General features: G+C 26.8%; 1 protein-coding gene across 3 annotated transcripts; it reads right to left on the reverse strand.

The window, feature by feature from the left end:
* LOC107065009 (uncharacterized) lies at positions 1-24,452 on the reverse strand. 3 transcript variants are annotated; one of them, XR_016179025.1, is made up of 3 exons: positions 23,395-24,452; positions 19,808-21,023; positions 1-1,262 (listed from the first exon to the last, which is right to left on the reverse strand). XR_016179025.1 is itself a non-coding variant. In XM_089179811.1 (2 exons), exons 1-2 carry the CDS (start codon positions 23,500-23,502, stop codon positions 20,730-20,732), a joined length of 402 nt encoding a protein of 133 aa, XP_089035937.1. In that variant the 5' UTR covers positions 23,503-24,452; the 3' UTR covers positions 12,467-20,729. The 3 variants fall into 3 exon arrangements, 1 of the variants encoding a protein (XP_089035937.1); XR_016179024.1 differs by lacking the exon at positions 1-1,262 and adding an exon at positions 12,467-17,325; XM_089179811.1 differs by lacking the exon at positions 1-1,262 and having other exon boundaries at positions 12,467-21,023.
* Between the last annotated feature and the right edge of the window lie 341 nt (positions 24,453-24,793).

Genomic DNA, 24,793 nt, shown 5'->3' on the forward strand with positions numbered 1-24,793 from the left:
TTTTTGTTTTTTTTTTTTATTATCTGAACGATAAAATATCGAGAAAAGAAACATGATGTTAATCGTATCACAACGCGTGCCATGCAATGAGGTTTCGTAACGATTCTCGCAGTTTGTTTACAGTCTCGCAACCGTAGACACGCGTTTTAGGTCAGGTTCGGCGAACCTACAAAAGAGAACAAGAGAAAGAAAGAGAAAGGGCATGGGGTTCAAATTTAAACGAGACCTTCTACGATGCTACGAACCTAAGAACTTTCATAAAGATTAAATTTAGAATTTAGAATTTGATTTATATCAGTTACGTGACAACGCACCTTAATTCAATTTAAAACAAAAAGAGATCGCAGTGTTGATTACGAAAATGGTCTACTTTTTTTTTTTAAATCGAATATAAAAACAAACAAAAAATTCATTAAAACAATTCATTATGTAATTAGTAAAATGACAAAAAATAACGGGAGAAACAAATTATATTTCATTTATTTTGTATGTCTCACATATAAAATGAATTCATTTTTATAATAATTTTTTATCGTTACGTCTGACGAATAATCTTATTCAAATTTACAATTCGTTTAATTGTATTAACATAGTAGAAACGACTGAAGATGAATATATTTTTTTGATTTATTTTAATACATTTTCGATCTAATATTACTTTTTTAATCATTTTATTATTTATCCTACGAATTATATTTTTGCCTGAGGTTATTAGATAGTATTTGAAAAATTACAAAATATATGATTGGATTTATTTCGATCTACGTTTTGTTTATTAATGTAAAAGGTCACGTGTCAAAAGAGTCGAGATCATCCTTATAAATCGCATGTACAAACACAAACAATATATACGTATATGTTAAATTTAGATAAGAACAAAAAAAAATAAATATAAAAATATTATTTAAAATAATCAAAGATGCGTAAATCAATTCATAATAATTTCTAAAGAGACATATAAATACGTGTGTCTATTTGTATAGGATTTATAGGGACATTAAAAATAGATCGATTGATAATAAAATGAAGAAAATAATGTAAAAATAAAATATGTTTGCAGAAGAACGTAGTAAGAACGTATTCAATGAAATAAACGAACAAATAGATTTAACAAGTGAAAGAAGGTCATGACGTAGTAGGCCAACATAGTATTGATTTCAGTTGGTTGGAGAAGCTCTCTCTCTCCATCGGTGCATCCCTCAATTTCGTAGTGCATCAATTGTACTACGACGTAGATCAGGTATTCATAAGGATGACCAATCCTAAAGCAAAAAAAAACAAATTCTAAAAATCAAACATTCATTTATTGTCAAACCTATTTATCATTAATACTTAAATTTGTTACATTAAAAAAGTAAACAATTGCATTAACCACAACACATGGGATAACCGATCTAGAAAAAGAATGCAATAGGAAAAACAAACAAAGTTTTACGTTTTAAAATTGTACGATGGAAAATAAATTAGCTAACTAATTGACATAGGTGAAGAAGAAGAAGAAGAAGAAAAAGAAAATAAAATACCATTCGAACGATCAGAGAAGTATCATCACTTAAAGTACAATCTAAATTTACATCGGTAGACTTATTTAAAGATCTTAATTCCCCGTAGAAAGGAACACACTAGTCTCATTGGCATTAGTCCATAACGTGATTCTCAACAATGGACTATAAGAACCATTAACAGTTGGTAGCATCCGGATGACCAGCAGAAATAATTCTTATTTGGAATTCTTTTGTATAGTAATTGTAGTAATAGTAGTAGTAGTAATAGTAGACATTGGTGTCCGTGACATTAGAAAGACGATGAAAAAGGATTCATGAGACTTTAGCACTTCCTCGAGTTATTTTAAGCTTGCAAATTCTGACACATTAGATTTAAATTCAAACAAACCCACATATTCTTCTTGGTATTTCCGGTTCTTGATTGATTAAGATAAATATTTATTCATTTCTATGTAAACTACATCTCTTAGAATAAATAAATTAAACAAAAAATCATGTGTTAAAGTATTTTAATATAAATTTATGGAATAAAATATGCATGTAAAAGGATGCACGTGATTTGGCAGATAATAGTTAGTGACCTTGAAAGAAGAATCCCCGAAGATTATATACCTAAACTACCTTTCTTCGATCATACTGAATAGAATACAGACGACTTGGCAACTATAACTACTTCGGACGTGCAACATAGAAACGTTTCCGAGACAATAAACGTCGCGTTAAGCGAATCTAAGGCGCCTTAGATTTTTATTGTTAGCACGATCCTCTTTTATACTATTGGTTATTCCCCAAAAATAACTTATTTTAAATCTGTTTGTTGTTCTTACTACAAACTTGAGTACACATGTTATTTTATATATATATATTATTTATATGTATATATATATTTTAATATAATAAATATAATTCAAATATAAAATATAAAAATAAAATAATATAAATAAAATAATTGTTAAATTAAACTATATATATGTGAACATTTTTATATTTATTTTGCAACATTAGAAAGTGAAGAGTATATATGAATGGGCTCCCTGTCACGTGTACCATTTTAAATCAGGTGTTTTAACAATTTCTATTAAATATTCAAGATATTTATAATGCATATAAGAAAAAAAATAACGAGATTGTTTTAAGCAAGTAATTATCAATTTGTAGCATAATATTGAGCGATTAAAAAAAAAACTTTAAAATAGTAGAAAATGTTTTCATTCGAAATTTGATTTGACAAAATTGTTGTAAATGCGTGAATGGTTGCGAATAAATTACACACTTACATTAATTTTACCTATTACAATTTGTATCGTAAGTTAATTCACAAATGTGCACAAAATTTACATTGAAGACAATTTGCATATTAAATGAACTTTTTATTTTAAATATTTATATAAAATGTTATACATCGATAGATAAGATATATAAATAATAAAATTTCGATAAAATCGTTCGCCCACGTTTTCTCAAGCGTGGTGTCGATAAATTGATCGAACTTTTCCACACCCTTGCATTATATTCTTTATTCAAAATATTAAAATAACGTTCATCCCTTATCTAAAAATATAATTGAATTGTGACTAATTCAACATTTTGTATCTGTGCCATCCAAATACTCAGAAATTGGCTCATTTTTCCTAAGAAAAGTTTTCTATATAGGTTTGTCTCGTTTCTTGCTCATATTACTTAGATTTGTCAGTGTAAATTCATACGTGATCAAAATACACATGTACACATACTAGAAATGTTATTTTTACAATTTAAAAATGTAAATTCATATGTAAATAAAATACACGTACACACACAAATAATACACACGTTTCTTTCTCGTATTATTTAGATTTGTTGGTGTGAATTCACGTGCGATTAAATTACGCACACATACACATTAATATTACACAGGTATTTACAATATTTCTATCAAACATATTAAAATTTATTTTGAAATAGTTTTATAATTCAATTTTATTGGCTACCGAATGTCATTTTACATGTATTTCTCTCTCTCTCTTTCTCTCTTTCTTTCTTTATTTTCATCTGTGTCTCTTTCTACGTTAGAAAATAGTTATTGCAACACTAACATGTGTCCAAGGCGTGAAAATCACGATCAAATCTTTGATTAAGCCAAACGTAAGATGATGCATAAGATCTGTATTAAAAGGTAACTAAGATTAAAATATACATCAAATAAATTTTTTATTGTTAAATCATTTGGAAAAAAAGGTTGAATAATATTGGAAAATATCCTTTTTTATTTATTTTTTTCTCTTTCCGTTCTTATTTGCTCACTTTCATATTTATTCAAGTTTATAAAAAGAGCCAGATTGATAGATCTTATTATCGCTGTCAGATGAAAAATAAAAGAGACGATATTGGCAGAGTAAAGAAAAAAAAAGACAAAAAAGAATTCATTTTCGTCATGCGACGAAGACTTCGTCTATGTTTAAATCTGACAACATTTACTGTGACGTAAAATCACGTATTATACTATGTAAATCAAAGACTAACATGTGTATAAATTTGTATTTTCATTATTTGCATTGCTAAAAATAATACCGATAAATCATCATCAATCATTAAAATACTGCTTCTCTTTTTGTTTTAATTTCATCAAACATTTTTTAAGACATACTAAAACTATTAATTTGCTAAATTTATTAATTAATTAAATAATATTTTTAGATAAAATATGATCTCAAAAATCATTCTCATCAATACTACATTATTTATTTCTTAGATTCCAAACGATTATATAAGTAATATCTTATTTTGAAAAATTATATTTAAGATCAAAAAATATCTGTCAAAAGATTTAAATTACATAATTCTATTTTTTACATGTTTTACATTACATATTCTAATTTACATGAATTCTAATATAATTTATTGTAGCTAAAAATATTTTTATTTTTGTTTTATATTCAAAATATTACGAGATTTTTGATATATTTAATTAAATGATCTATTTCAAGGAATAGTCGAACGTTTTTTGATAACAAAACACGTACGTTAAACTAACACGTGAATAGCCGATACCATGAGTCTTTAATTAAATGCAAATTCGCGCGTGTTCGTAAAGAGGATTAACTGACGCACGTGTAATTTCAAAGAACGTGTTATTAACGCATGCAAATTTTCCTTGTCGAGAGTTGAAGACTTCAAGATTTTCAAGATTGTTCATTTATTGCATGCTTCCTTCTCGTATTTGTGGTTAGCAAAGTTTTAATAGAAAATTATCCACAATAAAAATACTTTTATTATATTATTATATTATACGTAGTAAATAATAAGATTAATTTTAAATATTTTCATCTTACTCTTCAAACTCGTTATCTTTTCTTTATTCTGCTCGATTTAAAATTACATTTCACGAACTATGAAAAACTATGTTTATTAAATCATGAAATTATTTATAAAGTTTGAAATATTTCTCAAACAAACGTGAACAATTCGTAAATTATTGATATTAAATTTGCATTGAATTAAATGAATATTTTTGTTTTCTCATTTTCTACGAATAAATCACATTCAATATTAATAATAATTATCGTTATTAAAAGCAGCATAACAAAATGATTTTTACCATTTTCCTGATAAATTGACAGTTGTAATAAACAACCTACTGGTAATAAAGTTCAACGATAACGTCTATAAAAAAATATGTATAATCTCTCGTAGCTTATTATGCATATTACAATGAAACGTTCACATATGCGTATACATATATATATGGTTATACATGTGTATGTGAAAGATAAAAAAGGAGAGAGAGAGAGAGAGAGGGAGAGAAAAATAGAATAACATTATCCAAGGTAGGAAAAAGAGGAAAAGAGAGAAAGTCGTAATCTCTGATGACTTACATGAGTTACACGGATCATTACAAGAATGGAAAATTTTTCATCTATTTTTATCTATTCGATTGTATACAAGTTGTGCAGTATTATTTTCCTCTTGAAATATTTTTAATTACTTTTAAACATTATCCTTCATCGATTTACGATTTCAGGAAAATATCTCGCGTAAACAATTATTTCCAAATAATAATTTAATTATTATTAATAAATTAAATTTTTATTAATGGATACAAAATTTAATATTGTTTATATATCATTAATTATAGATTTAAAATAATAATGTGTTTGTTTAAAATAATTTTCTAACAAAAAAAAATAAAGAAATTAATATATCATTTCACACGAGATAATTTTTATTATTGTTCTTATGAAAAACAGTTAAATAATAATATGAACTTGAATTTACAATCTAACAATTTCAATAACGCGATAGATCTCGTAATCCTTAGATTTTCTTGCGTAACTTTATGAAACATTACGATAGTATTATCATTTCATTGATATAGATAAAAAATGATCTATATCAATAGGATTATATTGTAAGAATAGATATTTCCGATTTTATCTTTGATGCAATGATTTTCAATGACTCATATTGATATTTCGTAGAAAAAAGAATTCTTAATAAATATGACTGTTTGTTAAATGTCATCGTTAGAATTTTACAAGGATAATATCCAGATCCGTTTACTTCGAATATTTGTAAAACTTTATACAATTGTAACCTACGATATTTCAACCATGATCCAGTAATTCATTACAAGATTAAGGACATTTATTTGTTCTTAAGAAAATGATTATTTATGTGTTTATAAAACGAAATACTGTAATTTATTAAAAACATCCTTTTTCCCAATGGTTGAAGTTTAAATCTAAATATGAAATAATAAATAACGCTATTTAATAATATGACACGTAATACCATTTTATGTTGTACAATTAGATTTAATCCACTTTATATATAGGCACCCTTACAATTTTATTTAAACGCTTAAAAGTATTTAAAAAAAAATATATATATATATATAAAAGATTTTTATAAATAAACAATTTAGTTCATAATAATTGGATGTGTCTCTGAATACAATATCACTGATTATTTCCAAGTGTACGCATTCTCACGATAAGATTACAGACCAACTTTCATGAGCTCACATTAATTATGGATCATCGATCGTACGATAGATAAACCAACTACGCAAATATTAAAAATATTACATTATAATCTGTTAAATGACGATAACATTCCTTCATATATTTTTTATAACAATAACAGTAGATTACTTTCAATGAATCAACATCTACATCGTATGAGTAATATTTAACAATTATTACGCGTCAATAATCTATTATTTTGTTGAAATATTTTTTAAGTTACTTTCTTTTGTAATAAAATTCTGAGAAAACCAAAAATATGTAAACACGGTCTCGTAATTCATTAACATGATTATATATTTTATAATTGTTATTAATAGAAAATTATTAAATATATTTTATATATATACTTATTATTATAAATTTATTAACTATGATATATTTGTTGATATATCTTTTGTTGTTAGACGTACCAAAATTGAATATTGCAAAATTTTTATACCAACGTATCTCTTATGTAATTGCATAATTTTAAATATTATTTATTTTAAATTAAACTAATAACAAAATTATAAATTTATTTAATTATTATTTAATTATAAAATTAAATTAAATATTATTATATTTTAAATATTATAAATAAATAATTAATTATTATTCATAATTTATAATGATTCCAAAAAATAATTTCAATCAAATCAGAAATAGCAAATTTTATTCTAAACCAGCCAGAAAGTCCATCGACCTGAATTCCTTTTCGAAACACCGTAGACCTTAACTTCAAAATATATATATACACGCACACACACACACACACACACACATATTCATATTTAAGTATTATACATGTAACAGTAAATATTCTCTGTTATGAGAGATTCACTCAAACTTATAAAAAAAGTCATCATCAACAGTCGTCTTAATCGTACAACGTTGTGTATATTTTAAAGAGACGAAGAGATGAAAGAAGCATAAGACACACACACACATATACAAATAAATTCTACTTAACATGCATACACGTGGAAAGTTCAAAGACACTTTTCCTATTTTCTTATTTGTCTCTTCCAAAATATTTCGACGATCTTAACTCGTAAGTGTCGACGACTTTACAGAAACATATAAATATTACTCCTTCCTCCCCTTAACCCTCTATCCCCCCACACATATATATATATACACGTATGAAAGAATGTTGCAGAATTGAATTTAAATATAAATGATCTAAACGATTTTTAAAATTATTAACATACTCAATATACGAAATATAATTACCATTGAATAAGTTTTCATCAAATTATAAAAGTGTCATCAAAATAATCTCGCGTGTTTAAAATTTATTTAGGAACTATCTAAAAAGAGAATTATATGCAAGTATAAAAATGTTCATGAAGACATTTTTGTCGAGATTTTTATGAAGCTCATCATTGGTAAGCTTACGACCTCGGTTTCTTGGCAAAACAAGTCATGAGATATTATTACCACCCGAGACACCGAGGTAACAAAAATTCTTAAGATAAATTTCAGTGCTTATTTGTTATTATCATTATTATTATTATTATTATTATTATTATTATTATTATTATTATTATTATTATTATTATTCTACTAAAACTAATGCAACAAAATTAATCACATATCCTGCATATTCAAGTATCATGTATAATATGTAATTATAAAAATGTACATGCATATGTTTATAACCACGTATGCGTGTTTACAAAATTTCTTTAAAATTAAACTCTAAAAATTACCAAAAAAATAAAAATAATAAAATGAAATTAATTTTGATTTTATCAACGGGTTATTTTTTCTTTTCTATCATGTTATAAATAATTTATAGTTACTTGTGATTTAAAATGAAATCTATTTTAAATAGATACATCGAGAGAAAAAAAAATCCGATATAATAACGATTACGAAAGAACTTACACTCTCATTCGTGTCTTCTCGCAGTGTCATTGCAATTTTCGCCTAATGACCGACCGACCAACGAGAAGACGGTGACACACCGTCGACTTACATACGAGGCCTCTGCACTAACGGAAATTTCCATTCGAGTTAACCATTGGCGTAACCATTCGCACATTCCTTGCTAAAATTGTCAAGGATACTATATTTTAATCTTTCATTTTATCCGGAAAATTAAAAAAAAAATAAAAAACAAGAAAAAGAAGTGTTCATTTACAATTACATACGAAACTATTACACTAAAGGAAATTTTCATTGGCTACATTCATTGGCGTAATCATTCACACATTTAATTCGGGAATTCTTTAAAATGTTAATTAACTGTGTCCTTCGTTTTAATCGAAACATTTTCTATTTTTAACTCACAATCAAATTTACGGATTAAATGATATTTGCATTATCGAAAATTATAACCGTAAAATTTTCAAATTGCGTCGAAAAAATATTATAAATAATACTTCGATCTGTTCTTTTATCTGGAAAATTAAAAATAACATTGTTTTCTACTACAAAGAATGATTCTAACCTTGCGATTTCATTTCCAAATATAGGTTATGTTCAATCTGACTGCTATCATACTAGGAAACAGGTTATGTATATATATCAGAAGATAATTTGTAACGTTGAATTCTTTTTTAATAGAATCATCAAACGAAATAGGAAACATTAGAATTGAATGGTAATAAAAAAAATAAAGAATTTTTACTTGCTGTTAGTTAAATTGCGTTTCACTTTTGTTTAAATATCAATACGTCTAAGTTTAAATCAATAATGATTAAGGGTAATAAATTTATACCATTAAATCAATCCAAGTCAAGATAAATTTGTTTAAAAAAATAGTATTAACGATAACTTCAATTGAAATTGTAAAATTTGACATGTGTCGAATTAATGAGCAAATTAACATGTGGTTTTTATTATCGTCACATCAATCAAAGTCAAGATAAATTACTAAAAAAAAACACGTATTTAAGTATGAAATCAGAAATCAAATTGAATTGACGAATGTACGCACATTTATTTTATATTATTAAAAGAATTCTTCTTTACTTTAAATTCATTGTAAATTAAAAAAATGATCTATGATATGCTAATAATTTAATCAATCGAAATTAAAAACCACAAGTTTGCATATTGAAAGAATAATGTTCATCATTATTGTAATTTAAACATAAAATCTGAAATCCGTCAGACTAACGATTCGATCAAAACGCCATTACTTCTTTATTATAACATTTTTCAAATTTTAAATGTAATTAATAAAAAGCAAAATATAAATTATAATTATAAAATGAATGCTACAAAATAATAGCCATAATATTTCTAAATTCCATCATAAAATTGATCAAATTAACGATCACATAAAAATCTAATTATTATATTTTCCCTAATGATATCTAATTTAAATTCATTTGAAATTAATAAAATCGTAGAAAGTGTTTTTATAATATCATTGCATTAATATTAAAAAAAAAAATACAAAATAATAACCACACAATATTTTTTAATTTCATCATAAAATTGGTCAAATTAACGATCACATAAAAATACAATTATTATATTTTTCCTGATGGTATTTATAATCTAATTTCATTTGAAATTAATAAAATCGTAGAAAGCCTTATTATAATATCACTGTATTAATATTTAAAAAAAAAACTAACCCAAATATAAAACCTAATTAGATACCCCAATAAAACAATTCTATAATTGAATATAAAATCAATACTAAGAAATAATAATCAATATTATTATATCTTTAAATTTTGATTAAAAAAATCGGTTTAACAGACTGAATCAATAAAATTACCAATAACCCGGTCTAATCTATCAATCAGATATCAAAACATATTGCTAATCGGATATCTATATATGTATATGTATATAAAAACAAACAAAAATAAGAATTATTCTTAGAAAGACCGCTAACATAAGTTGAACCCGTTATACGTCGTAGTTTGGTTTAACTGCTTTGTCGAGTTCGTCGTTGTCGACATCGTCCAGAATTGCACGACGCATATTGTCGTCGACGAAACGACGCCACAAAGCCAACGACGAACGAAAACCTATAACAACTCGTGACACGTTTCGTTGGATTATCGATAAACGATATATATGTGCATATTTTTTGTTATTATTATTATATGACTAGTTCAAAAGCCATTTCGGATAAGTCCCCATATTTTTTTTAATGAATTTGAGATAAAGATAAAAAATATTATATAATATTGTTTTTAATTATTATAGGATTAATACTACGCATTTATTTTTTCAACTTATCACAATAGATTAAAATCCTAAGGTTTTTAAAATGACACAATTGATTGTACCAATTGCGTTTTTATTTGAACATCATCTACGTATTTTGTTTTATTTTTTGGTTGGACAATAAAGACTTTATATTATACTTATCCAATCAAATTAATAAATGATTAATTATTCAAAACAGATGTATTAAAAAAACATTGATTTTTTTCATTTTCATTTTCCGAATTTAATCGTATTGGATTTTGAACGAGTCATACATTACTATCGTATTTCTGATATAGATGAATTAACGACTACATTTAATGTTTTTATGAATAATATATATATCTTATTATCTTTCGCTTTCCCTATTTTTTTCGTATGAATAATTTATATTTGCATGACTTTGTTTTATGTGAGTTATCCTTAAAAGATAGGAGAACAACAATTGTTCTAACTTCACATTGAAGAAGTAAAAACTTCCAGAAGGATTCAGCCACGCGCATTATTCAATTCCTACGGTTAATGATTTTATATATACGTATATGTGTTTGTGTGTATATTTATATATATTTCTATGAGTTTGATAGTATGAAATAAAACGTCGATAATCTTCGAAATGAGCTTCGATTGTGTTGGATGGGATTGAAAGTTGAGCAAAAATTTCTTTCAGGAATGTCTATCCTTTCTAATTGTATTTCCCATATACAGGGTGTGCTAAAAATTGCTTAAGCAATTTTATCAATTAATTATTATTCCTTAAATTTATTTAAAGATATAAATTTTTGTACATTGCAAATATTAAATGATAAAATGGTAAGACTTGATTTTAGTTTTAAGGGTTTAACAACTGAATCGTTGAATTAATGATGAATTGTTTAGTTACACCATGTATATATAATTTTTTTGTTATGTATACCTACGTATAATCTAGTATATAACGTTTGACCGACTCTAAGTACATTGACACTGTTTTTTTTCTCCGGACATAGTCCGACGAAGATATATCCTTCCTACGTTTTATTCTTCCCTCGTGTTTGCCTTCACTTCCGATAGATCTTTCATTTCAATCTACACTTCATGAGAAACGTTGTTACTATAATTATATTTTCTTGATCATAATTTCATTATTATCTACTTTCAAAAAATATATTTTTATCACGTTTGACAAATGATTTGATATAAACATATTAATAAATAGAATTTAATTGTAACAATAATTTCTTTCATTATCTCACTTTTCAATAATATATTTAAAAAAATTATATATTAATTTATATTATACTTGATTATTTAATGAATTGCTAAGTTTAGTATCAAAAACTTTAACACATTGAAGAAAAACAAATTTATATGCAAATGTTATATTTCACTTTTCAATAATATACGTTAAAAAAAATTATATATTAATTTATATTATACTTGATTATTTAATGAATATCTAATTTTAGTATCGAAAACTTTAACACATTGAAGAAAAACAAATTTATATGCAAATGTTAAGTGATTAAAAATACAACATGCGTACGCTTTTATTATTTCTACTTTTGTTTATGTATAATTATACTAATAATATAATAAATGCTTTACCTTTTATTATCGTTCTTTTCATTGAAAATACAAACGTAAGAACTATTTTAGTAACTCATTCACATTCAAATATAATTATATAACGAAATATTATTAATTAACGAGAAAGTGTGGTATTAAATGTTACGTAATTCACCCACGCATCCATTTACGTATTAACCGGTAATGATGAAAATTAAATATAGGAAATAGAAAAGAAAAAGGAGAGGATTTGTTTAAAACTCATTTATTGAACGTGACATAAAAATTACGATACATAATAATAATAATTAATGAAAAACTGAAGTCTGTCTCGCAAGCTTCGAAACTTTCAATATATTATTTTCGTGTTTTTAATATTATTTCGTATGAGAATTCCTTATATCAAACGCTAACAAATTATTCATTTATTTTTTTATTTTTTTATAATATACATATAATATCTATAAGCTACATATGTTATATATATATATATATACACATATATAACTAATACACGTGGAATGTGCACCCGTAGGCTCGTCCATTCACTCATCGTCTAACCATAATAAAAAATTCACAGATGATAAATAGTAAGCGTTTATTAATACACTTAAATCATTTTTATTTCAGTAATAATAACACGATTATTACTGAAAAATATCAAAGCGTTTCGTTTCATCTTCAAGTTGTTCGTTGTTCTTGCTTCCTAAAAGCACAAACTCCTACCCTCTCACTTTATTATTATTTCTATTTCTCTTTTCTCACTAATCATAATTAACATAACATTTCAATTAATAATTCTCTGTATCTCACTATCGAACAATATAATAATAATAATTTACGAACAAGTCTTAGGAATTTTTTCGCAGCGCATTGACGAAGATCGATGTAACGAGTAAAAAAAAAAAAATTCTTTTTAAAGAGAAATTATTCATATACGTATAACTTATTATACACGCAATAACTTTTTATAATTTGTTTAAATATAATTATATTGTAACGAGTAATAATAATAAAGTTTTTGTAGTAAAGTTCAAACAATATAATTCGTCAATTAGTTTTAAACGAATTTATTAATAGTGGGCGATAAATGTTATAAATAAAATTAAAAAATCCTCTCTGAGTAATTTTAAAATGTCAATTATTAATCCTTGAAAATTTTTCAAGCTGAAATAGTTTTACAATTTTCGCAAAGAGTTATTTTATAAAAAGGTTTCAATAAAAAAAAGAAAAAAATGAATTTTTAAAATACGTTGAAAGATTTTCAAAAAAATGTTCAACCCACACTCAAATAGATAAATAAATAAATAAATATCAAATAAATAAATTTCAATCGATAAAAATGGAAACTCTCTAGCCACGAAGTATTCCCTTTCTTTTTTTTTTTCTCATTTCACCAACATTCCAAATGGAGCCGAGCTTTACGGGTTAAATTGAAACGAAAAATATATGTATGTATATATAGAGAGAATTAAAATTAAATCTATAGAAATTAAGAAATGAAAAATAAAAATAAAATAAATTATAAGGAACAATATATCTGATATATTATAACGCGAGTGTTGTAATTTCGCTATAATTTTTTCTTTGTTTATAATAAATCAGCTTCGCCGCATACGCATATAAACATAGTTTATTTTGCACTATCTCGCTTTGTGTTTAAAATCCTGGGCTTTTGGCAGTGACATTCAATCGCTATGGATGAGGAGAAAATGTGTCCTTCGAGTAACGATAAACAAAGATAAATATACATGATCAAGTTTATTTCAGAACACTGGATTCTATTTTTATATTCGTCGGAATTAAAAAATCTCTTTCTTCTTTTTCTCTTTACCCTTTTTTGCGCTTTTTAACAAAAGGAGCGTAAATAATCGATTTAAAGTCCCCGACCTAATTTTTTTTCACTCTACGAATAAAAAATAATGAAAAAAAGATGAAAGAGAACGCGCGTTGTATTGTCAAGTTCTTTTTATAAAATAATGCGCGTTTATTAATAAACGCGAAATATTTAAAAATAATAATAATTATTATTATTACATTTTTTGTTTATATATTGATGATAAATTTATAGATCATCTCGTAATAGAACAAACAATCTCCTCAACCATGCGCTAAAAATCCGCTCAAAATGTCCCGAATAAAAAATATCCAACTTATAATCCATTAAATATTAAATAGTAATTATTATAAAAGATAGTCGATCAAAGCATCGAATAATAAATTATTGTTTAACGTACATATGTATATCTCTGTATATTCGACCATATGTTTATTATTATAATTATTATTGTTATTATTATTATTATTATATTATTATTATTATAATTATTATTAATAATATTAATGTTATTATATTACGATCGCGCGAGCATTGCGATCATAGAATAAAAATGTTGATCGAGCAATAAAAAAAAAAAACAATTTATTTATTTGTATTTATTAAACACAATTAAAATTATTATTTTCTAATAAAAATGTAAAATATATACATATATATCAGAATTACGTAACAATACTAATTTCTCACTATTTAAGATGAATAATTTTCTTAAACCGATTTATATTTGATTATTTTTCTATATTATTAATAAAAATATAGAAACGTATACCACAAAGCAAGGACGGATAATAAAAAATGAAAATGATCAAAAGGAAATAAAGCTCAATCCACTTTTTCTTCTATAATCCGAGGCCGCCGTTCAATAAATAGAACGTTTATAATACATGTCTCGTCGTTCGACTATAATTTCTAAGTTTTATTAAATACTATTATTATATTAGATTTTGTTGTTGTTGTTGTTGTTGTTTTTGTTTAATTTTGTTTCTGTTTAATTTTCATTTCTCTTTTCCTAATCAGTACGAATATTATTTCGACGAAGATTATCGAGACGATTGTATGAATTTGATTGAATTTGAATTTTGTTAGACACACACATACGGACAAAGATAATTGGAGAATAATTGAAAAGTTTTGTTCACATCTCGATACCAGCTCTTCGTCGCAACAGCTGCACATATCATTTTCTGATATTCTAAATAATCTTCATATATATATATATATTTATACGACTATATTTTTTTTTATTATTCATCTCGTAATCATCTTGTATTATATATTTATATACATATATATATAATACAAGATATAAATATATATATTTTTGTTTTGTTATATCTCTAAAGCAGTCTTACACGAAGCGGCAACTTTTGGAAATTATTTCGTTTTGTTTTATTTCTTTTTTTTTTTTTTTTTGAATACAACTCTAATACGATCTTTCCCATTTTCCTTTTACTTCATTTTCTTATCAATTTGTCAAAACCATTTTATTATTTTGTTTTTTCTTCCATCTTCGATTTTATCTTTTCTTTTCATTTACTAATCATAATTATCCGATCTTTACGTAATTTTTTTGTTCACATTCAGGAGCAAACATGCAGGACGACGACGACTTGGATCAAATTTTCAAAATTTTCCGCACGATTACATTTATCTTGTGACTATTTTATAAGTATATTTATATATATTTATATGTATATATATAATATATTATGACGACACTCTATAAACCCTCGTTTATTTATTATAAGTCATTTTTTTCTGTTTTTTTTTGTATTTCTTTTCATTTTTCTTCTTTTTTATTTTGTTTTTTAATTTGGGCCGAAAAAAGAGAATGACAGAGATAGATTTGAGAGAGAGAGATAGATATAGATATGAAAAATGATTCTTTGTATTTTTTATTATTATTATTATTATTATTATTATTTATTCTCCTACATGAAAATTCCATGATCTTTTCATTTATTGTTTATTTATTTATTTATTATTGCAAATGTTTCTATACGTATTTTTCGGGAAAAAAGGAAAAGGTGAGAAATATTGTTTAAACTTTAAATATAAAAATGAAATTTTTAGTTAAGTTTTATTTTTAAAAATATTAAAAAATAATTCACTTAGCATAAACTATTATATGTTGTTTTACTTGATTATTTTAAAATATCGAGTATGATCAAGAATGTGGAATCACTTTGATGTAAAACGTTCGATTTAAGTTGAATTTTCAAAGGATCAAAAATACTCTTTGATCGAATGATATGAACATGTAAATAGAAAATGTTCACAACAGTTTTATTCTATGTAATATTTTTAAATATCAAAGGATTGAAAATGTATAGAAACTATTTTAATCAATTAGATTGATTTGATTTATGTCGAATATCAAAGGATCGAAAATATCACTTTGATCAATTTGATTTTCATTTCAAAATTTATTTTCTTCCAAATTAAACGTTCAAAATTAAAACAATCAAAAGAATATATTAATTTTTTTCGATTGATTAGAAGATCATGAAAATTTGTAATATGAAATAAAAAAAAAAATCGAATTGATTTATTTTTTGATTATTGAAATTAGTCTTCCTTATATATTTTCAAATAGATTTTAACACATTGACTGCCAGTTGTCACTTATGACACCGTGACACAGTGTTCGTTCTTATCAATGAGAGCCACGTGGGTCATCGGTGACCGATGTTAGGTATCAAATTAATGTGACAGACAAGGTGTTAACTTGTTAATCAACTATTCCATACTTTCTCTCTCTTCTTCTAATCTCCATTTATCGTTGCAAAATAATTCTATGCCTTATAGCTTACGTTATCACAGAGTTACACGCGGTATCATTTCATCGCTCCCAATATCTTAAGTTTTTTTTATTTTTATTATTATTATTATTAATAATATTATTATTTATTATTATTATTATTATTGTTGTTGTTATTGTTGTTGCTATTGTTGTTGTTTCAATCATTCAACGTGTAATTAATTAATAAATTAATTCGTGAAAAAAAGAAATGCTCAAAAGATGTGAAAAGATAAAGAAAGAATAGAAGAAGAAAAAATAACATATAGCACGATATTATTAAAATAATAAACTTGTGTATTATTTTGATATATTGTTTAAACAAATAATAAGACACTTTTCTCGAAGAAGAAAAGCGGAAATGGACGCAGAAGACTTCGACCGTTCCCTCGACGGACAATCCATCTCGTTTCACGTTCAACGACGTTGTATTTTAACGTGCGTTTTCTTATCGTACGATCTTTTATACTGGAAAAAAAAGGAAAATAAAAGTAATAATCACACAGCAGACACAACTATTAAAACGATAGACACTAGGATTAATGTTTATCGATTTAACGATGATCGATAATCATTTTTCTTTTTTAAATGTTCTAATAATTTAAATGTTCTAATAATCATTTGTTTGTTTACGTGTGTTGTGTGTGTGTGTGTGTGTCGCATGTACGATATGTTTAAAAAGAAAGAAAAAAGATACTTTAGATTTTACCGAAAAAAAAAAAATAGAATTATATACTTTCATTATTTTATGTAAATATATGTCATAAAAATAAAATTCCTAAGAGGTCGTCGATAAACGTCGTTCTGCATCCGAATTTGATTTGTTTTTTGTTTTTTTGCGACGGTCGAAGTTTCGTATTTTTCTTTATATTATCTTGAAAGAACAAAAATTAGCGTAATTATATATAGGTAACATTATTAAATAATTAAACATTTCTATAATTCTCGCCGATTAATATATAGATAATTTAATATAACATACACAAGAGAATTTATCCAAAAATGTTTTTAAATAATTTATTAAATTAATTATTATCATCTCTCTTTCTCGAGACGTTTATATTTTTTTAATTAAGGATTAATAGTTCAATTTTATGATTTGAATAACAAGATTTTACGAAAGTTTCAATAAAAATGAAAAAATAATAATGAATTTTTTTAAATAATTAAAAACATTTTTGGTTTATTCTATATATATTTATATATGTATTTGTATATGAAAAAACAAGAGAAAGAGAGAAAGAGAGAGAGAGAGAGAGAGAGAGAGAAACAAATAAAAAAAAGAAGAAAGCAAATAATCAACGAAACGCGACACGTTCACTTTTTTTTCAATTAAATTTCTACTTTTTAATTTAACGAGAGTCTTTCAAAAACTTTGGTGATCGACGCTACTACTCGTCTCAATTATTTATTTAAATATTTATTAATATTAAGTTTTATTTTGTCGTCTTCATCTTTTTCTATTATTTCTCGAAATAAAATCGAAAGTCAACGAATTCGAGGATGGTCCACTCTCGGAAGAGTTAAATTCAAAGATAACGGAAGAGAGGGGAATTAGGGGAAAGGAGGAAAAAAAGAAAAATCTATTTCTCCTCTTCACCCCCTCTCCAACCCTTTTTTCCCTTCCTTCGCTCCTTTTCTTTTTTAACAACTCTTTCTGATTCGTGTGTTTTGTGTGCAACGTTTACGTCGAACTCGACGCGACGAACGCGTCTTTTATATGAAAAATATTCTCTTCTCCTATTTTTTTTTTTATTTCTTTTTTTTTCCTAATAAAAGCCATAATTAGCATTAAGTTTACTTTATTTTGCAACTTCGTTCCGTTCTTTTAACAATGATCCACTTATTTAAAAAAGAAAAATAAAAAATAAATGAAAAAAGGGCATATTGATTAAAAAAAAATTAAATATACAGAAAGTGGATTAAAAGCTTTACGATTACTAAAAGTTAAACAAATTTTAATCTGAAAAAAAATTTATTAAAATTATTTAATAACTTTTTCTTTTCATAATCCACTTCTGTATAAATCATAAAATGTATTTTACGATTGTAGAGAAAAATATTCTACAATTTTTACACCGAGTAGATTATTTTCTCTTGTTCAAATTTTGTAATTTGGAAAAAAAGAAAAAAAAACGATGTAATCAACAATTTGAAGAAAAACAAAACAGCAGGATACAAATTTGATAAGAAAGAAATCAAAATGAACGTATAAGTGGATCATTTCTTAAACCTAATCCTGATTTTCATACGCATGAGGCACGCTTACGTCATATCGGAAATAGGCTCTAAATCGGCACGCTTATTGAACAAAATTCTTCCTCTTTTTTTAATTCAAACGCATATTTTACGCATAATTCATATTACGTGTAATTCATTCGCATCAATTAGAAGAACTTCGCCATGACCATATTTCTTTTTTCTTTCTGTCCAATTAATTAAATCCCTTACTTCGAGGAAGATATAAAAAAAACTCTTCTCTTCGATCTTAAAATCGATACTCCTCAGTTTGTCTCAAATTTGAGAAAAAAAAAAGTAAAATAAAAATGATGACCATTTGTTATATTCGAACACGTACTTTGTCAAAAACATCTTAAGTACTTAATTACAAGAAGGAACTTTTTGTTTGTTTTAAAAAAAATAATCAAACAAGCTTAAAATATAATTAATTAAAAAAAAGATTCTAAAAAAAATATATATATAATCATTTTCATTCTTATATTAATTTCATTATTTTCTTTTGTTTTAATTAATTAATTCAGTAAAAAGAAGAAAAAAAGATTTGACTATTTTTGTAGACAAGAAAAAAAAATATCACGGAAAGAAAAAAGAAAAATGATTAGAAAGAGGATCACGGAGAGGTGGGGGTGAAAAGAAAAAAAAAAGGGAAAAGGATAATAAAATTATTTTCGCTAAATTGGCGAAGCGTCGTCTTGGGATTGGCACTGACCTCGATCCTAGTCGTCTGAATGCATCGGAAGAAGATGCATCGAAAACTGCATACATAACAGCAAGTAGCTTCCTTTTTCTTCTTCCTCTTCTTCTTCTTTTTGTTCTTCTTCTACTTCAAATTCTATTTCTACTTCTACTTCTGCTTCTTCTTCTTCGTTCGTTAGCCTCGAATACGAAGCTGCATATTTCATAGACGATCTTAAAAAGATCCTTTCTCAATCGTTATCAAGCACAATAAATCGATAACAGAACCTTCCATCGATGATAATAACATTTTGAGAAGGGGAAAGTGGGTGGTGTGGCTGGCATTTGTTGGTTTTCTTCTTTTCATATAAACGTATAGTATATGATTTCATTGAAAATAGAAATCTCCCGTTAATCATAAATCTTCGAACGTTTATTAAAGGAAAGAATAATTTTTCAAAGGGAAACGAAAAAGAGAAAGAATTTAGATTGCCTTGTAGCAAGCAAATGTCATCATCATCATCATCATCATCATCATTATCATCATGTGTTGTTAAACTTTCAAGGTCGTTGTTTAATCGAATTTATAAGATATTCAAATCCCCATTGATTTAATGATCATTCTGATTTCTCTTCATATTCGCCATTTTGAATATTTTTCTCTTAGCTGGTCAATCCAGTTTGATCATCCCGTTGGTTGGTTGTTTGATCGGTTGGTTGTCGATTGGTTGGTAGTTTGGTTGGTTGATTGGTTTGGTGGGGTAAGTTGTTTCATTCGTTTCCCATCTCTTTCCTCATTTATTAGAGATTTACTACAACGCCGAAGGTTGATCCGGACATGATCGCGCCACCACACCGCTATTCGGTTCAATTGTCGCGACTGGTGCCGAAGTTCGACGGATTTCGATCGGTTTCGAAACGGGACCGTGTGTCCGCCTCGAAACCCCGGGACTGTTTCATGATAAGTTTCTTTGATCTTCCTCATCGTCGTCTCCTTTTTTCAAGCTTCTTTTAAGTTTGTCAACGAGACAAATGTGAAACTTGTTGAGGGAATTCGAACTACCGGTTTTTGGGGGAGAGGAGCCGGTACTTTTGCTTGGGCTCTGAAGCGAGCTCTGAGACGCTCTTGATGATGCTCGAGAGAAATGTCGAGAAGTCAAGGATACAGATCGATGGGCTGGTGAGGTTAGAAAATCCGAACCTGGTGACGTCGACAAGGACGGTCCTGCCGATTTCGAACATTCCGATACCTGCAACAATAAACATACAACGAACATTCTTTTTGTTTTCCTTTTTCATTCTTTCTTATAATTATTTGTAATGTTTTTATTACTATTATTTTATAAAACTAATTTACTAGTATTACACATTAGTCGAAAGTTTCCAAACTATACCCTTATTTTATTTGAATATTTATAATAATTACAATTATTAAATTGATACAAGTATTCATACCGATCCCAATAGTTATATCTATTATTGCTATTATATAATTACACAAATTGATTTACACTACCCCTAATACAAATTTGCTTACGGAAATCCATCTATTTAAATTAGAAATGAAGGTATTCTGATGATGATGAACGTTATTCTGTTCATTCAATAGGGTTGTGTATTTTCATCATAATACGTTAGAAGATAAGATAACGATCTCGAGTAGGAACGATGTTAAGTAACAATATTTGGTGAGATAACAAAATATAAAAACGAACGTACATTTAAAAAGAGAGCAAGAGAGAACGAAATAAGAAGAGAGAGAGAGAGAGAGAGAGAAAACACATTGACGCCCGTGACCACGCACTCGCAAGAGAGTGCAAGGTTATGCGAGACTATTAGATTCACCAACCATGCGCAAGTAACACTTCCCTCCTTTTACCATACGTCTCGCGTGCGCAAGGCCGTCGTCGTTGGTCTCGATACAACATACCACTTGTGTGTAAAGTAACATGGGTATGCTACGGGATCTTCTATAGGAACATCTCCAGTGGTTCTCGATCATCAAGTAGACTTTATTATTGGAATTTTTTGTAAGGAAGTTCGGATGATAACCATCATAAAAAGTTATGATCCATACAACCGGTGTATGTAACTAATCGGTGTATAATCTTTCATACACACGGTTACAAAAGTACATCTCGATTCTTATAAGAATTTTGTTTGTAATATTTTTTTTTAAAGTTCAAACAATTCCCTTCAAAAATTTAGATGCATAAAACCGTATGTATGTAATAAGTTGTATACACAAAGTTACCATTATTTCTGACTTTCTGTATAATTATTTTTTTTAAATCTATTTTTTTAAGAAAATCAATATAATTCTTGTAAGAAGTTTGGGGTGTATACAACTGGGGATGTACGCAATACAGAACCTTGGAAAGGCACTATTCTAACAATTTGTTTATTTTCAGTAATTCTTATTCTTAAAAAAGAATTTCTTTTGTAAATTTGTTAGTAAACTTAAGAAGACATAATCCCACTTCTATATAAAAATGTTACTTTGGATAGAAAGAATTGAGTACAATAAACGATGAAGCCTAACGAGATATTTGAGGAGGCTATTGCGCAATATCGTGACGCGCAAAATAGCAGGACACAAACACACACACACAACAGCAGAACATATACGTATACTTGTATTGTCTCAATATTTTCTTTTCTCCCGTAAAATAAAAAGAAACAGAAGAAATAGAAACAATACAAGAAAAGGAAATTGATCGTTTATTCACGCTGCTAACCACACAACCAACGTAAGATTTAAATAAACTAATGACTAATAAGAAATGTGCGTACGTATTATATGTCTCTCTCACTCATTGTGAGGAAGATATTAAAGTACACAAATACATACATGTGATACATGTAATTGAGTCGACTCTCCCTTTCTCTTGCTCTCTATTTTATAGTATATATATATATATATATATCATACTAATTTTTAACACTAGATATACCAGACCAGTCATTTTGACTGATCGGGCCATTTTAATTCAAAATTTCGACTTCATGTAACATTTGTTTTTTTGCAAATAATTAAGCGTTTTGTTATATAAAAATGTCTATAAATCCCTTTATCTATTAAAATTATTATTGTTAAACATTTTTTGTTATTTTTTTAAGAGTAAACAAAGACTGGAAGCCTTAAAAAGCATTGTTTTTATACACCAGTCATTTTGACTAATGTAATAGAAATAGTTATACTGAAAATGATGGTATATCTAGTGTTAAACCACCTGTATCCTTTCTTACTATTCCAAATATTAAACAAAAATATATTTCTTTTAATAATTACAATTTTTCTTTGATAAATTCAAATTTTGCATAATTAAAATTTATATTTTGTATTTACGATAGTGAGTTCAAAAGTTTTAAGCCTCGATTAGAAAAAAAACTTGTATCATTTTTTCTGTTAAATAAAAGTAAATTCTCTTCTTTCAAAAGAAAAATGTTATGTTAGGCTCAAGAGTTTACTTTAAATTTACATATTGATTTTGAAACCAGGTGTATATCTCTTTTCATTGCTTCGAATGTTATTTAATGAATATTTATATTTTTGGAGAAAATTTAAATTTGATATAATGAATGTTAATTATAATTTTTTTTTTTTTGTAAATAACTCACCTTTCTACTGCGACAGGCACGAGGATTCGAACATTCGGAGGATCTCCTGTTTCGATTGGTTTTATAAATGTCCCACTCATTTTTCATCACCGGCATCATAAACGCCATCTCTGTTGTTACGATAATACAAGCAGAGCCGAGTTCTTTTTTATCAAGTTTTATTCAAGCTTCCTTTTTATTTCTTTTTACCACAACTTGTTTCCTTTATCCTCCTCTCTATCTTTCTCTTCTTTTTTATCAATAAAATTTTATCTCTTTCCCTTTCTCTCTCTCTTCTTTCCCTGACTTTCAAATGAAACTCCACGCGCCTTCTAGAAAGTTCAAAACGAGTTTTTTCAAGAACTCCGTAACAGCGCTGGTAGTATGATGGTAGTAGTTAGTGATGATGATGATGATGGTAAAGATGTAGTTGTTGTTGATACCGAAAAAAGAAGAATTTCAAGAAACTCTTTCCTTTGGATTGAAGGATAAAGAACACAACAGAGGTGATTAATCGAAAATATTAAATTAATTTTCAAATAAAATCACCCCTTAGTATTACCGATTACGATATCAAACGTAAACGTAATCAGTTATTCTCAAAAAAGGACTCTTTCTCAACGACGCGTAATATACATGTATAATACACGTCGATTTCGAAAGTAAGTCTTTATTTCGTTTTTTTTTCTTTCTTTTGCTTCCTTAAAAAATAGGGAAAGCGTGTCGTTCGTCTCGATGTCGATTGGCCGGATCCGGTGATCGTTATTTATCGGTGATGTAAATCAACACCGCAGTTGACAAGCCTTTCCAAATAGAGAAATCGTTCTAACTGAGCCACCGTCTTTTCTTCCCTTTCTTCTTCTTCTTCTTCTTCCTCCTCCTCTTCTACTTCCTCTTCTTTGTCTTCTTCTGATTCTAATCAGAAATTGCTGTTTTGTTGACTGTTATTTAGCCGACTGGAAAACTGCATAGATACGCGTGTATATGTGTATGTGTATATTTCGCGCGTTAGCCTTTTCAAAATAGTCCGACGTCAACAGAGTCCGATCGGTTCGACGGTCTGCTACAGAATGAGCACGTAAGGGGGGCGATCGTGTTGGTAGGTGTTTGACGGCGCCTAAGAGTGGGGTGTAAGGTACGGAAGACGATTGGATGATCGCGAGGCGGGACTGCTACTACGTCATCCCTTACCATTGATTTTCCAATGTTGATACACACTACGGCGTGACGTGGTATTTCGGATTGATTTCTTTTTTCTACGCGGTTCCTTCTCGATCCCACATCTAATGTAAGTAAATACTTACACGACAATATAGAATACACCTGCCAATTATCATCGAATGTATGATAAATTAGTATACACGAAATGGGATATCTTAAAACATTGTTTTGCAACTTTGATACGAAATGACGCATTAAA

The sequence above is a fragment of the Polistes dominula genome, unplaced genomic scaffold, assembly GCF_049000335.1.
Source record: "Polistes dominula isolate Pdom_NZ unplaced genomic scaffold, Pdom_raw_medaka contig_49, whole genome shotgun sequence".
In the NCBI taxonomy this organism is placed as follows: Eukaryota; Metazoa; Arthropoda; class Insecta; order Hymenoptera; family Vespidae; genus Polistes; species Polistes dominula.

What these genes read in the sequence shown, in the direction of transcription:
- LOC107065009 (XM_089179811.1), bottom strand. Translation starts at nt 23,502, where the DNA reads ATGGCGTTTATGATGCCGGTGATGAAAAATGAGTGGGACATTTATAAA. An exon ending in GTGCCTGTCGCAGTAGAAAG is followed by an intron (nt 21,024 to 23,394) that starts GTGAGTTATTTA and finishes TTATTGTTGCAG; the next exon opens with GTATCGGAATGTTCGAAATC.